The sequence below is a fragment of the Penaeus monodon genome, chromosome 26 (assembly GCF_015228065.2).
Source record: "Penaeus monodon isolate SGIC_2016 chromosome 26, NSTDA_Pmon_1, whole genome shotgun sequence".
In the NCBI taxonomy this organism is placed as follows: domain Eukaryota; kingdom Metazoa; phylum Arthropoda; class Malacostraca; order Decapoda; family Penaeidae; genus Penaeus; species Penaeus monodon.
The window spans coordinates 4,129,926-4,144,925 of NC_051411.1; the positions used below are offsets into that span (position 1 = coordinate 4,129,926).

The 15,000-nt window shown below is 40.6% G+C and overlaps 1 protein-coding gene across 3 annotated transcripts in view; it reads right to left on the bottom strand.

Moving 5' to 3' along the window:
- The window catches only part of LOC119589858, a 61,954-nt gene that overhangs the window by 22,729 nt on the left and 24,225 nt on the right, over positions 1-15,000 (bottom strand). Inside the window, exon 1 of one of the 3 annotated variants that reach the window (XM_037938458.1) lies at positions 6,487-7,458. The exons of the other annotated variants lie outside the window; for them this stretch is intronic. Coding sequence (XP_037794386.1) covers positions 6,487-6,776 — 290 coding nt within the window. The 5' untranslated portion in view covers positions 6,777-7,458. Of the gene's footprint in view, positions 1-6,486; positions 7,459-15,000 lie in introns of those variants that run through there. 3 annotated transcript variants of the gene reach the window in all.

The following is a 15,000-nucleotide window of genomic DNA, read 5'->3' on the forward strand; positions in this document are numbered from 1 at the left end:
GAAAAAAGGGGGGAAAAAAAGGGAAAAAAAAAACCTCATGACCGGGGGCAAGCCCTGAGGTAAAAGGTTTTTCAACTCGCCCGAATATATTAATTCTAATAAATCAGTTATAGAACACATATACAGACTTTTTATAATAATGAACGGAACGGATAGCTGTAAAACAGAGAAATGGGAGGGGGTCTTTAAAGAAGGAAGACCGATTGTTTTCTGGGAACAAGATACACCGCGAATATCCTATCTCGGAATTTATCGAAAGGTACGAGATGCAGTTATCAGGATTACCACTGCATATGCGCAGGATTCATGCTAAACATTGTTTTAATTAATAGATCAACGAAGACGAGAACAAGAAAACACGCGAATATGCCCGTTTTTTTGAAGAACAAGAAAAAATGCGAATATGCCTTTCTGAGAACAAGAAAACACGCGAATATGTCCTTTCTGGAGAACAAGAAAACACGCCAATATGTCCTTTCTGGAGAACAAGAAAACACGCGAATATGTCCTTTCTGGAGAACAAGAAAAAATGCGAATATGCCCTTTCCGGAGAACAAGAAAACACGCGAATATGCCCTTTTTTGAAGAACAAGAAAAAATGCGAATATGTCCTTTCTGAAGAACAAGAAAACACGCCAATATGCCCTTTCTGGAGAACAAGGAAACACGCGATTGTGCCCTTTCTGCTACTTTTTAATGGCTTAAAGAACAAGAGATACATAGAGGATTCATGTATGTTTTGAGATGCCAGGTCATGTCGGTGACTAGACGAGCGACGGCCTTCCCTAGTTAATGGCTCTCCGTCCCGGTTTTTAAAATTATTCGTTGACTGTCTTTACGCCGCTTCTACCATCTTCCTCTGCCGTGGATCCTCGCGCTCTCATGGCGGAGGCCACTCGGGGAGGTGGCCGTTAGCTAAGAGATAAGCTGTGGCCTTTTAGCTAAGAGATAAGCTGTGGCCTTTTAGCTGAGAGATCTGCTGTGGCCTTTTAGCTGAGAGATCTGCTGTGGCCTTTTAGCTAAGAGATCTGCTGTGGCCTTTTAGCTAAGAGATCTGCTGTGGCCTTTTAGCTAAGAGATCTGCTGTGGCCTTTTAGCTAAGAGATCTGCTGTGGCCTTTTAGCTAAGAGATCTGCTGTGGCCTTTTAGCTGAGAGATCTGCTGTGGCCTTTTAGCTAAGAGATCTGCTGTGGCCTAAAGCGGTTGCCATCTCGATCTATCAATCCCGAGTGTGGGATGATTATTATGTAGGCGGTGGTCTGTAGGGGGGGGAGGCGTCACTTCCCAGTCTGTTGTTTGCATAATTTGCTGCACGTAACTGAGCACCAGGACTGAGGGAGTCGGAGGCAGAGTCGGTAAAAACGTCACGATTCCGACTTCTCGACATATATTCCAGAGACTAATTTTAAAATCGCAAAAATCCCACATTTCAAACATCGCCGACTTTATTTCCGCTCGAGAGAAGGAGAAATCATATCTTTTTCATTCTGTCATAGTCCTATATATAATTTTTTCAACATGAAGAATATTTCTTTTTTCAATAATAAACAATAAAAAGGCCATAACATCATACCTATTTTTTTTAATGACTCAAACCTTTAAGGAGTAAAAGCTAGCCTGTGAATTTTTTTTTATTAATATACCACGGAATCGGAGTCGAAGTCGGCGTCAGATACGGTTTCGGAGTCGGAGTCGAAGTCGAAGCCAAAGTCGGGAGTTTTGAGTTCCGACTCCACAACCCTGCTTATCACATACCCAAATTTTCCTCAAAACTGGCTAAACTATATATACAATACATAAAAAAGAACGGTAAAAAAACAGAAGAAATGCAAATCTTCACTAACAATGACTTTCCCGCCTTCGGCAAAAATGACTTTGATCTTCCGCGACTTCCAGAAGCCAAATGTGGCCCCGCAAAAAGTACGCCATTTTGTTCCTTCAGCTCCCGACGTGGCACTAGTAGCAGCCCGCAGTGCCAGTTCCGACGCTACGGTCACCCCCAATGTGGCACACGAAACCCGAGAAGGGAAACAACAAAAAAGAGAAAAGAAAAAGAAAGAAAGAAAGAAAGAAATGGATAAAAAGAAAAAAAGGAAAAAAAAAAAACGGACTTTTAAAAAAATAAAAAATACATGTATATGTATCAATAAAAAAAAAAAAAACAAAAAAAAAAAAATAATATATAATATATATATATATATAAATAAATAAATATATATATATATATATATATATATATATATATATATATACACACATACATATCCCGTAATTTCTGATAAAGAAAATGCAACTGATGTAACAACAAACCTCTCAACAACTTCATTTCCAAAACAGGATACTTACATACGCTCCTCCCTGAACAACAACAATTCCTAATAATCGTAAGGGGAAATTGTGGAATCACGGTCAAAGTTTAAAGTTTAAAGTTTAAAGTTTGGTTTGGATTCCATTTGATTCAATGGATATTCTTGGTGTGACATACTGTCTGCTATTTTGCTCACGAGGTTAGCTGTCTGACTCATGGCTGAACCGAGTCCTTGCCCGCCGTGGTGCCCAGCCACAGCAGTAACCTCCAGGCGACAGTTGCAACTTCTCGCGCCTGGGCGGGGCGCGAACCGCCGACCCCTCGGATGAGAGGCCGACACGTTACCACTGTACTAGAGACAAATGTTATAATTTTCTAAAATTAAGATTAACCTTTCGTTAGGCAAGAAAAAAAAATCCACCAACACCACAAAAGTTCCCTTTTTGGCGGTATTGGTGGACTTTATATATAAAAAAAATATATATATATATTTTCTCGCCTAACGAAAGGTTAATCTTAATTTTAGAAAAGTATAGCAGTTGTCTCTTTATGGAAGTTTATTCTTCGTTGAAAATCCTTTAGCCAGACGCCATTGCTCGCTTTCATTAATCAACCTTTCGACGCATGCATAGATCATCTTATTTGAATATTGTTCATTTTTATTTTGTATCCCAAGTGAAGCTGACTGACTTACTGAAAACAAAATGACAAAAAAGAAACTAAATGGAAAAAAAAAGAAACAACAATAATTTAAAAAACGGACTTTTTTAAAACATTAGAAATAATAGTAATAATAAAAATAACAGACTTTTTTCTTGAAAACATTAGAAACAAAGATTAAAAAAACAATAAAAAAAACGGACTTCTTTAACCAATAGAAAAAAATAAGAAACAACAACAACAATAATAAAAAAAATAACGATCTTTTTTAAAACATTAGAAACACAGATAGGAAACAACGGACTTTTTTTTCTTTAATAAACATACTGGAAACCGATCTATTTCCGCCGACTGAGATAAAGATATAACACCAGAGAATGAATGAATATTTCAACGAAACCCAGAACGCTTTTCATCTGATCACATTCCTTTTGTCTGTTAATCACCGTTTTCATTTCGCTGCTTTCATTAACGGGGATTAATTAAAAGTCATAATTTCAAGAGGTCGATTAGCTAATTAAAAGCTTTCATCAGTTTTGTTGGCCAATTTCTCTTTCTCTTTTATATAATTATATATATATATATATATATATATATATATATATATATATATATATATATATATATATATTTATTTATATATATATTATATTTTTTTTTTTTTTTTTTTTCTGTATTCTTTTTTCTCGGAGATTGTTTTAATTTTTCTGAGTTTCGTTATGTAATCTCGTTCTTTATTACTACCCTATTCTTCCTTCGTTTCTTCGTTTTCTATATATCCTCTTTCATCTCTCTATATGTCTGTCTGTCTGTGAGTTCTCAATCTCCTTATCTCTCTTGTCCCTTCCCCTCTCTATACTCTACGCTATCTCCCTTCCGCCCCTTACCCGCGTTTTCCATTCTCTCTCTCTCTCTCTCTCTCTCTCTCTCTCTCTCTCTTTCTCTCGTCTTTAGCCATTCTCTCTCTCTCTCTCTCCTCTCTCTCTTCTCTCCTCTCTCTCTCTCTCTCTCTCTCTCTCTCTCTCTCTCTCTCTCTCGCGCTCTCCCTCTGTCCTTGCCTCCCCCCCTCTATTCCTCTTTCACTTTCTCCTTCTCCTTCTCTTTCCCTTTTCTATCTATCTATCTATCTATCTATCTATCTATCTATCTCCTTTACCCTCCGTCCCCCTCCCCCTGAGAAAAAAAAAAATACATAAATAAATAAAATGTAAACAACAAAATAAACAATAATAATAAACAAATAAATAAATAAACAAAATGTACACAATATATAAATAAAACAAATATATAAACAAACTAAAAAAAAAAAAAAAAACACAGAATATCCAAAGTCAGAGACATCCGCAGCGGATGATGTTCGCAGGCGTCACCGGAAGTCATCCTTGGCCAGAGATGGAGCAAGGCGATTCGTCCCGCACCCGGCCTGGTGTCTTGCAAGTCATTATCTATTGCAATTATCATCATTATCTCTTGCAATTATCATCATTATCACTCTTGCCCATTTTCATGATTACTAATTGTCTGTCATGATCATATATGAGGATTCGCTATTATTATCATTATCATTATCATTATCATTATTATTATTATTATTATTATTATTATTACCATTATTATTATCATTATCATTATCATTATTATTATTATTATTATCATTATAATTACTATTACTACTATTATTATCATTACTATTATCATTATCATTATCATTATAAATGAGGAAACACTATCGCCTATCTCGAATGTTTAGAATTAATTAATATGTTAGTTAATTCCTTGATTGATGTTGATGGGTGTGTGCGTGGAATGAGATATTCGGATACATGTATGTATGTTTATTCATCTGTCCATCTATGTCTCTCCCTCTTTCTATCTCCCTCTCTTTCTCTTTCTCTGCCTGTCTGTCTGCCTGTCTGTCTGCCTGTCTGCCTGTCTGTCTGTCTGTCTCTCGCTCTCACTCTCACTCTCTCTCACTGTCTCTCTTTCTCTCTCTCACTCACTCACTCACTCACTCACTCTCTCTCTCTCTCTCTCTCTCTCTCTCTCTCTCTCTATATATATATATATATATATATATATATATATATATATATATATATATACACATTTTTCTATCCCTCTCCCTCCCCTTATATCTCCCTCTCCATGTCTCTCTCCTCTCCCTCTAGTTCTCTACTCAGAAGTATATCAGCATCTGACAATTCATATTCTTCTTCTTTTAACGGTAGGTTCATGTCTGAGCCGCCGTGGTCACAGCATGATACTTCATTGTAGTTTTCATGTTGTGATGCTCTTGGAGTGAGTACGTGGTAGGGTCCACAGTTCCTTTCTCACAAACCCGAAAAAAACTAATAATCATAATAATCATAATAATAATGATTACACTTTGCACCTGGTCTAATTATACGCATATCGTCGACCAAGAGTAAGATTTAAAAAAAGAATAAAAAATAAAAAAATAATAATAATAATAATAAAATAAATAAATAAACAAATAAATAAAGCCTGAATGACGCTCATGCATTTATCATTACTTTTTTTTATAATTACAGCTAAAAGAAAAGTGTTTGAAGTAACCACGAGGAGAACGGAAAATCTGAGTATAATGTGGATGCAGGTAACAGAAAAACTTCTTTGATATAAAAGCACGTATATATCAACCGTTATTTAGCATGAAAAGTAAAGGAAAATAAATAGTGGAAGTAGAATAAGGAGATGAGGAAGGAATCGAGGTAGACACAGCAGAATAGTATAGAGAAGAATAGAAGAAGAGAAGAGAAGAGAAGAGAAGAGAAGAGAAGAGAAGAGAAGGAAGAGAAGAGAAGAGAAGAGAAGAGAAGAGAAAAGAGAAGAGAAAAGAGATGAGAGGAGAGTAGAGAAGAGAGAGAAATAAAAAAAATAGAGAAAGGGAAAGAGAAGAGGGAGAAGGAGAGAGAGAAAAGTTCTCATGCAACTATGGCCGATGATTCGCCAATCAACAGTCAACCTTTAACGCCCTTTTTCAATACCAATTTGATCGTGTTCTCGAGAACCACCCATGACTTGGGGATATTCAGGCTTCACCATCGCCAGTCATCATTATCTGCATCTTCGCTAATCCTGCATTCTATGTACATGCACGCTCGTTCCTCGCCGGGCAGATGCGCGCTCGGGGACCAAATATACATGCGTCGTTCTGGGTAAGGTCTGGATGTGGTGTTGAGAGAGGTCCCTTTCATGGACTCTGTTTGCATTCCCTTCTCTCTCTCTTTCTCTGTCTCTCTCTCTCTCTCTCTCTCTCTCTCTCTCTCTCTCTCTCTCTCTCTCTCTCTCTCTCTCTCTCTCTCTCTCTCTCTCTCTCTCTCTCTCTTTTTTCGCGTCTTGTATCATCCCCTTTCGACTGTCTCGCACTCCGCATAATCCTCCTCCCGACGGCTTCGCTCCCAGCTCCTTCTCCGCATTGCCTCGCTTCTTGCATCGCCCCTTCCGACTTTCCCGAAGACGCCCCTTCCCCTGGCCCATCCCCCCCCTTCGCTTACCTGGAGTGGTGCGGGCCGATCCAGGGCTCCACCTTGACGGGCCACATGCCCGGGCCGGGGCCGCCGTTCACCATCCACGCCCCGCCCTCAGGCCGCATGCCCAGGCACTCGCTGTCGTGGACGGCCATGTCCATGCCCGCCACGAGGTCGCCCTGCCGTGCCTCTTCCATCTTGACGGCGAAGGGGCCCGGCTGGCCGGCCTCCACGCCGCCCTCCAGCGCCGTGTACTGCACGTCGTGGTAGAGCGCGGGCGGGCCGGGCTCGCCCATGCCCGCGTCCGCTCCGTCCATCAGCTGCTGCGGGGGGGAGTTGTCAAGCGAGGGCGGCGAGTACAGGTACGAGTACCATGGCTGCTCGCACTCGCCCCACTCGGCGCCGCCCGTCGCGTCCCGCAGCGCGAACCGGTCCTCGCGGGCGCGCGCAGCCCTCGCCCTCGTGCTCCGGGGGCGTCAAGGACACCGTGGACGGGATGTGGGCGGGGGAGAGCGTCAGGGGCAGCCCGGGGTGGGCGTGCAGGCCTGGGCGGTGGGCGGTGGGATCCAGTAGTGGGGCCCGGGGCGCCAGCGGGTCCTCGAAGGGAGCCTCCCGCGCGAGCGACGGTGTCTTCAAGATAACCGACGGGCAGACGCCGTCGGCCGTCGAGGCCTCTTGTGCTGGTGGCGTCCCGGCCGCGTCCTCCTTCCTCGCGGTCTCGCCAGACATGGCACAGGCGTGCCTCCCGCTCGGCCTTCGGGGCCAGCAGCTGCCAACGTCTCGCCGACACGGGATGCCCTTCGCACACCCGCCGCGGTAGTCACAAAGTCCGAAAGCGTATCGCGAAGTCGCAGAGACGTGGGCGCGTGCGGCGGCGACGGATAGACTTCAGGATGTGCGCGCGCGGCGAGAGGGACAAAGTGACACTGGGGCCACAGAGGAAGGGGCGGAGTGGTCTAAGTGGCGACGCAGTGCCACCCTCGGACGCCGTCGACGCGCGTTCTAATCGCGTTCCGTCGGCCGCCGTCGCAGCGAAACGCCGTCTGCCGCAGGCGCTTCGCCCTCATTACCACGGCGATGGACAACTCGCCAGGGCCTAATGACTCCTAATGACCCCTGGCTAAGAAAACAAACAAGAGACGCTAATTGGCCCGATTAGGAACGCCTGATAACCAGTTACAAATGGCGACGATCCTCCCTCCCCCTCCCCCCGGCTACTCTCCTCCTCCCCCATACCCTCCCCCAACCGAAGGGGGAGGATATCGCTGTGGCCTCTCCCCCCCCTCCCCCTCCTCCACCCATCCACGAGTCTATACTGTCTGTGCAAAGAGATTAAAACAAATAATAATAAAAAAAAACATAAAACGAAATAAATACATTCCATAACACACACACACACACATATATAAGCATACATTAAAAAAATTATTACATCCACTCGAAAAAACAAAGGCTTTGATATTTTCCCTCGTTGTCCAGCTTCACAGAATCAAACGAAGAGCATCACAAAAAAAAAAAATCAATAAAACGGCAAAAAAAAAATGCAACAAAATTTGACGCCTCCCCTCCTAAACAATAAATAAAATAATCAATCAATTAATTATATATATATAAAAAAAATATATATATACAATAAAAACGAACAGAATATCGGAATCCAAACGAAAATAAATGGATAAAATGTTAAAATATTAATATGGATAATAAAAAAATATAATATATATGGATAAAGATAATTAAGAAACGAACAATAATAATAAATAGATATAATACAAATCGATCAGACACTACAGATAATCGATAAACAAAAATAACTGTAAATAAGTAAATCAATAAGCAAACGTAATATAATTCAACGCATTTTCGACGAAATTTGAACTTTTAAACAATCACACACACGCGCACGCGCACACACACACACACACACACAACACACATACACACACACACACACACACACACACACACACACACACACACACACACACACACACACACACACACACACACACAGCAAATCAAACAGAAATAACCAAACAACTAAAAAAATAATAAATAAAATTGTCTTAAAGAATCACTCTCCTCTCAGTTGCACACCACCGCATATGCACTTTATGCAATCCAGGAACCCCTCAGGAAAATCTAGGAACATGACTTTGCAATCTAAAAAGAGAAACAAAACCAGTTTTTTTTTTTTTTTTTTTTTTTGGGGGGGGGGGAGAGTCGTAAGGGCAGCTTGTACTTGAAAAAAATAACACGCCCATCCGACCACGCCCGTATGTTGGGGGAGAGGGGGTGTGGAGAGAGGGAGGGGGGGGGGTTGTGGAGAGAGAGGGAGGGGCGGAAAGAGGGAAGGAAGGAGGAAGGGACGGAGACAGAGACAGAGAGAGGGAGGGAGGGAGGGAGGGAAGGGAGGGAGGGAAGGAAGGGAGAGGAAGAGAGGGAGAGAGAGGGAGGGGGAGAGAGAAAGAAATAGAGAGAGAGAGAGAGAGAGAGAGAGAGAGAGAGAGAGAGAGAGAGAGGAGAGAGAGAGAGAGAGAGAGAGAGAGAGAGAGAGAGAGAGAGAGAGAGAGAGAGAGAGAGAAAGAAAAGAGAATGAGAAAAATATGAAAAAAAGAAATGAGAGAGAAAAGAGAACGAGAGAGAGAAAATAGAATGCGGGAGATAGAGAGATAGGGAGAGAGAGAGAGAGAAAAGCGAAACAGAACGAGAAAGAGCACGAGAGAAAGAGCAAAGAGAACCAGAAAGAAAACAAACAGAGAACAAGAGAAAGACTGAAGAGAAACAAAGAGAAAAGAGAAAGACTGAAGAGAAACAAAGAGAAAAGGAGAGAAAAATCCCGAAGACCCACAACTCCCGCCAAATTTGAAACGACCAACCCCGAATTAATGCCTCTCTTCAAATATAAATCACCCTAACTGTTCTGCCGCGACGTGTATCACTCTAAACTAAGCAAATACGACTCAGGAGACAAAAAGGATAATAAGATTTAAAAAAAAGGAGGGTGTTTGAAAATGTTTATGTTCGTAATGAGGCGAGACACCTGTTGGCGCATTCTAGCTCCGTTCTGTTTTCATTATCATTATAATTACCGTCTTTCATCTCTTTTTTATCGTGTTTTTTTCTAACTATTATTATTGTCACTCTAATTACTCTTATTGGTAGCATTACTATCATAAACATTATATCACTATTATTATCATTATCATTATTGCTGTTATCGTTATCATTATTATCAATATTATTATTGTTACTACAATCACTATTATCTTTACCATTATCATTATTATCTTTACTATTATCATTATCATCATTACTTTCATTATCACTATCTTTATCACCGTTATTAAACCCTCATTACCATAATCAATATTATCAGTAACCTTGCGAACATTATATCAACACTGTTATCATTATCATTATCGTTACTATTATCATTTTAATAATTAATTACATTAATCTCGTTATCTCTAGCTTCGAACAAAGGACGTTCCGAATGCGCAATTTTCGTAAGAATAAAGACGATTAGCCAATAGAACTGTTTTCGTTTTTTTTTTGTATTTATGTTCTGTAAATAACACAAGGTCACAAAATGCATCTCCATTTGCGCAACATCAACACATATGTAATATAACATACAAATAGATATATCATTTATATACACATATATCGGGGAAAACGTCAAGATTTCGTTGTTTTGTTACAATTTTTATTTATTAATTTATTTTATTATTATTATTATTATTTTTTTTTTTTTGGGGGGGGGGCAGTTATGAAGAAAAAATATATTTTGTGTATTTTCTGCAGTACGCCATTAAAGTGTGAAGAAAATATAAATATTAAAAATATCAAGTCATGTGAAGAAAATAGCCCGTTTATAAAGCCATGTCTGTATGTATATATGTATATGTATATATGTATATATGTATGTATGTCTGCATGTATGTATGTATGTATGCATGTGTATATATGTGTGTGTGTGTGTGTGTGTGTGTGTGTGTGTGTGTGTGTGTGTGTGTGTGTGTGTGTGTGTGTGTGTGTGTGTGTGTGTGTGTGTGTGTGTGTTTAATATATAACATATATATAACATATAATATATATATAATATATAATATATTATATATATATATATATATATATATATATATATATATATATATATACGTATGCATGTATGCATATATATACGTACGTACGTATGTATGCATACAAGAATATACGTATATAATTGAATCTATACTAAACTAGAACAGAAAAAAAACAACAATAAAAAGAATAAAAAGGGAAAAGCCTTTCCCGAGTGCCCTTCTTGCCCTCGTCGCCGGGGGGGGGGGGGTTCCTACGATTTCTCCATCTTCGTTTTCTCTCTCTCTCTCTCTCTGTTTCTCTCTCTATCTGTTTCTCTCTCTCTCTCTCTCTCTCTCTCTCTTCTCTCTCTCTCTCTCTCTCTCTCTCTCTTTCTCTCTCTCTCTTTCTCTTTCTCGCTCTCTATTTCTGTTTCTTTTTTCTCCTTGTTTCATCCACCTCTCATTGTCCGTTTGTCTTTCTTCTTTTTTTTTTTTTTTATTCGACTTATATTTTTCCTTTTCTCGTTCTCTCTTTTTCTTTCCTTTTCTCGTTCTCTCTTTTTCTTCGTTTTTTCTTCTCTTTCTGTTTCTTCCTCTTCCATTTTTCTTTTTTTTTCCTCTTCTTTATTATCTATTTCTGTTTCTTTTTATATTTACCCCTTTCTCCTTCTTTCGCTTATTTCTTCTATTTCTTTTTTTCTCTTATATTTTCTCTTTCCTTCTTCCTCTTCTATTTCTCAATTTCTATTTCTTCTTTTTTATTTTCCCTCTCATCTTCCTCCTTCCCCTTTTTATCAATTTCTTTATCCTCTTCTTCTTCTGTTTTTCCTCTCACACTCCTCTTCTCCTTCATCATCTCCTATTTCTTCTATTCCTTTTTTTTCTTCTATTTTCCCTCTCATCCTCTTTTATCTATATTTTTCCCTCTCACCCCCTTCTCATTTTTTTTTTTCTTTCTGTTTCATCTTCCTATATTTTCTCTCTCATTCTCTTCTTCCCTTTCTTCTTATTTCTTTCAGTTTCTTCTTATATTTTTTCCTCTCCTTCATCTTCCTATTTTTTTCTATTTCTTCTTCTTCTTATATTTTTCCTCCTATCCTCCTCTTCCCTTTCCTTCCTCCTTTTCTTTTTTTTCTCCTTTTCTTCTTCGTCTATCTTTCCCTCTCCTCTTCTGCTTCTTTCTCCTCTTTTTCTCCTTTCCTCCTTCTGCTTCTTTTTTCCATCTCCTCCTCCTCCTTCTTTCCTTCTCCCCCTTTCTCCTTCTTTCCTTCTTCCTCTATTTTCCCCTCTCCTCTTCCCTCCCCTCTCTTCTTCTATATTTTCCCCTACTAGTCCTTCCTCTTCTTCTTATTCTCCTCCTTCTTCTTCTTTCTCCCTTCCCCCCTCCCTTTTCTTTCTTTTCTTCTATATTTTTCCTTACTTCTCCTTCTTCTTCTATTTCCTCTCTACTCCTCCTCCTCCTCCCCTCCTCCTCCTCCCCTTCCCCCTCCCCCTCCTCCTCCTCCCCTTCCTCCTCCTCCTCCTCCTCCTCCCCCTCCCCCTCCCCCTCCCCCTCCCCCTCCTCCTCCTTCCTCCCCCCCTACGGGAAATGAGTCTCCCGATGCCCGCCGGATAAACACTGCAGGGGCGTGTCTGGTCGCCGGCGGAAGGGGCCATGCCCGGCCACCTTCACTTTCATTCTCGCTCATTTGACACTTGCAATTTTATCTTATTTGTTTTGTTTTGTTTTGTTTGGGTTGGTTTTTGTTTTGTTTTGTTTTGTTTTGTTTGGGTTGGTTTTTGTTTTGTTTTGTTTTGGTTCACTTTCGTCAATTCGCTAGGGTCTTCGTTGATACGATGTGGATCTTAAATGACGTCTGTTTGTTTGTTTGAGAGTAAGTAAGTGAGTGAGTGAGTGAGTGAGTGAGTGTATGTGTGTGTATTTATGTATATATGTATGTATGTATGTAAGTATGTATGTGTGTGTGTGTATATATATGTATGTATGTATGTATGTATGTATGTGTGTATATGTATGTATGTATGTATGTGTGTGTGTGTGTGTGTGTGTGTGTGTGTGTGTGTGTGTGTGTGTGTGTGTGTGTGTGTGTGTGTGTGTGTGTGTTGGTGTATGTCTGTCTGTCTGAGGATAGCTGAGGAGGGGGTAGGGGAGGTAAGTGGGAGGAGAGGAGGAGGAGGGAGAGAGGGGGGAAACGAGGGGAGGGAAAAGGAGGGAGGCGACGAGACAAGGGAGGGAGCCCGGGGGAGGGGAGGGGAGGAGGGGAGTGACAAATCCGAAGGTCAGGTCCCGCCGTCTGACCCCGCCTCACCACCCAGCTGACCCGAGAGCGAGGGCGAAGGCGAGGTCACGGAATCCGCCGTTGCGTCGCCATCACGGGACGGGGAAAGAGGGGGGGGAGTAGGGGGAGGGGAGTGAAGGGATAAGGGGAGCGGCAATGGAGACAGAAGGGGACAAGGGGATTGGGGCTACGTGGGTGCCGGGGGGGGGGGTGTCAAGGGAGGCGGACAAAGGTCATGCAGATAACTCGTCTGACTCGGGCGAAAATCCGGCCGTCGCGAAGATGCTCCCTCGAGAGTGGCGCTCAAGTGAGAGATAGGCATCGTCGCGAAATGATGACGATCGGGCGAGGCGTCGGCGGCAGAGAGCGCTGGGTTATGGTGTAGATGGAGTAGATGGGTTAGGGCGAGGCGTAGGAGGCAGAGAGCGCAGGATTATGGAGTAGAATCGGGGAGCCCTGGGTTATGGCGAAGCGTCGGAGGCAGAGAAAAGTGGGTTATGGAGGAGAGTAAGCGAACGATGGCTTATGGCGATGCGGTTGCGGCAGGGAGCGCTGGGTTATGAGATAATCCGGCAGAGAGTGCTGGGTTATGGAGAAGTGATTATTCGGCAGAGAGCGCTTGGGAAGGTAAACAAAACTAATAAACAACAATTCACGGCCATCACTCTCCTCACTGTGTTCAATCGTCAGCCTCAACATCATTATTACATTTTTTTTGTGAAAATTATGAACCACACAAGCAATTATTATTATTATTATTATTATTATTATTATTATTATTATTATTATTATTATCATTATTATTATTATTATCATTATTATTATTATCATCATCATAATTATAACTGATATTTTTTCATTGTCATTACCATTATCATTATTATTATTATTAATACTATCAGTATAACTATCATCATCAACAGTTATTGTCATTATAATTATCATCATCAGTACTATCATTATCATTATTATTACTATTATAGTTATTATGAATATTACTATAAATATTATCATTGTCAATATTATTAACCTCCCTAATATTGCTTTTATTATTAACATTATACTTATTATCATCGTTATCATTATTACTGTTTCTATCATCATTATCATTTTTTATTACCATTATTTTTATCACTACTATTACTATTACTGTTTCTATTATCATTATAATTACTATTATCATTATCGTTATTACACCATCATCACTGCAAATATTCCTTATCATCATCACTGCTGCTATTCCTAATCATCATCATCATCATCATCATCATCAATATCATCATCATTCAGATTATTATTATCTTTATCAACGTCATCATCAGTATCATTATTATTTATAATATTATCATCATTATCAACTTCACCATCAGTATCAGCATGATCATTATCTTCATCATTACATTTATAATTGCTATCACCATCATTAATATAATTATCAGAGAAAAGAAAACCACACTAGAAAACACGATTTTAACGCAAATCAAATACATAAATAAATACTGTATAAAAGAAGCAGACAGTTGTGATGTGAGTGTTTGTTTGTTTGTCTGTTTGAGGGAGCGAAATAGAGAGAGAGGGGAGGGAGGGAGGGAGGAAGGGAGAGATCATCATCATCATATCATCACCATTATCATTAACATTACCACCACCACCACCATCATCATCATCCTCATTACCACCACCACCACCACCATCATCATCACTACCACCATCATCATCATTACCACCACCACCAACACTACCACCACCACCACCATCATCATCATCATCATCATCATCATCATCACCATCACCATCACCATCACCGCCACCATCATCATCATCATCATCATCATCACCACCACCACCACCACCACCATCATCATCATCATCATTATCACCACCACCATCATCATCATCATCATCATCATCACCACCACCACCACCACCATCATCATCATCATCATCATCATCATCATCATCATCACCACCACACCACCACCACCATCACCGCCATCACCATCATCATCATCATCATCATCACCATCAACCACCATCACCCCACCACCACCACCACACCACCACCACCACCACCATCATCATCATCATCATCATCATCATCATCATCATCACCACACCACCACCACCACCATCATCATCATCACACCACCACCATCATTTCAACTCATCCCCATAACAATACATACTATCATCCT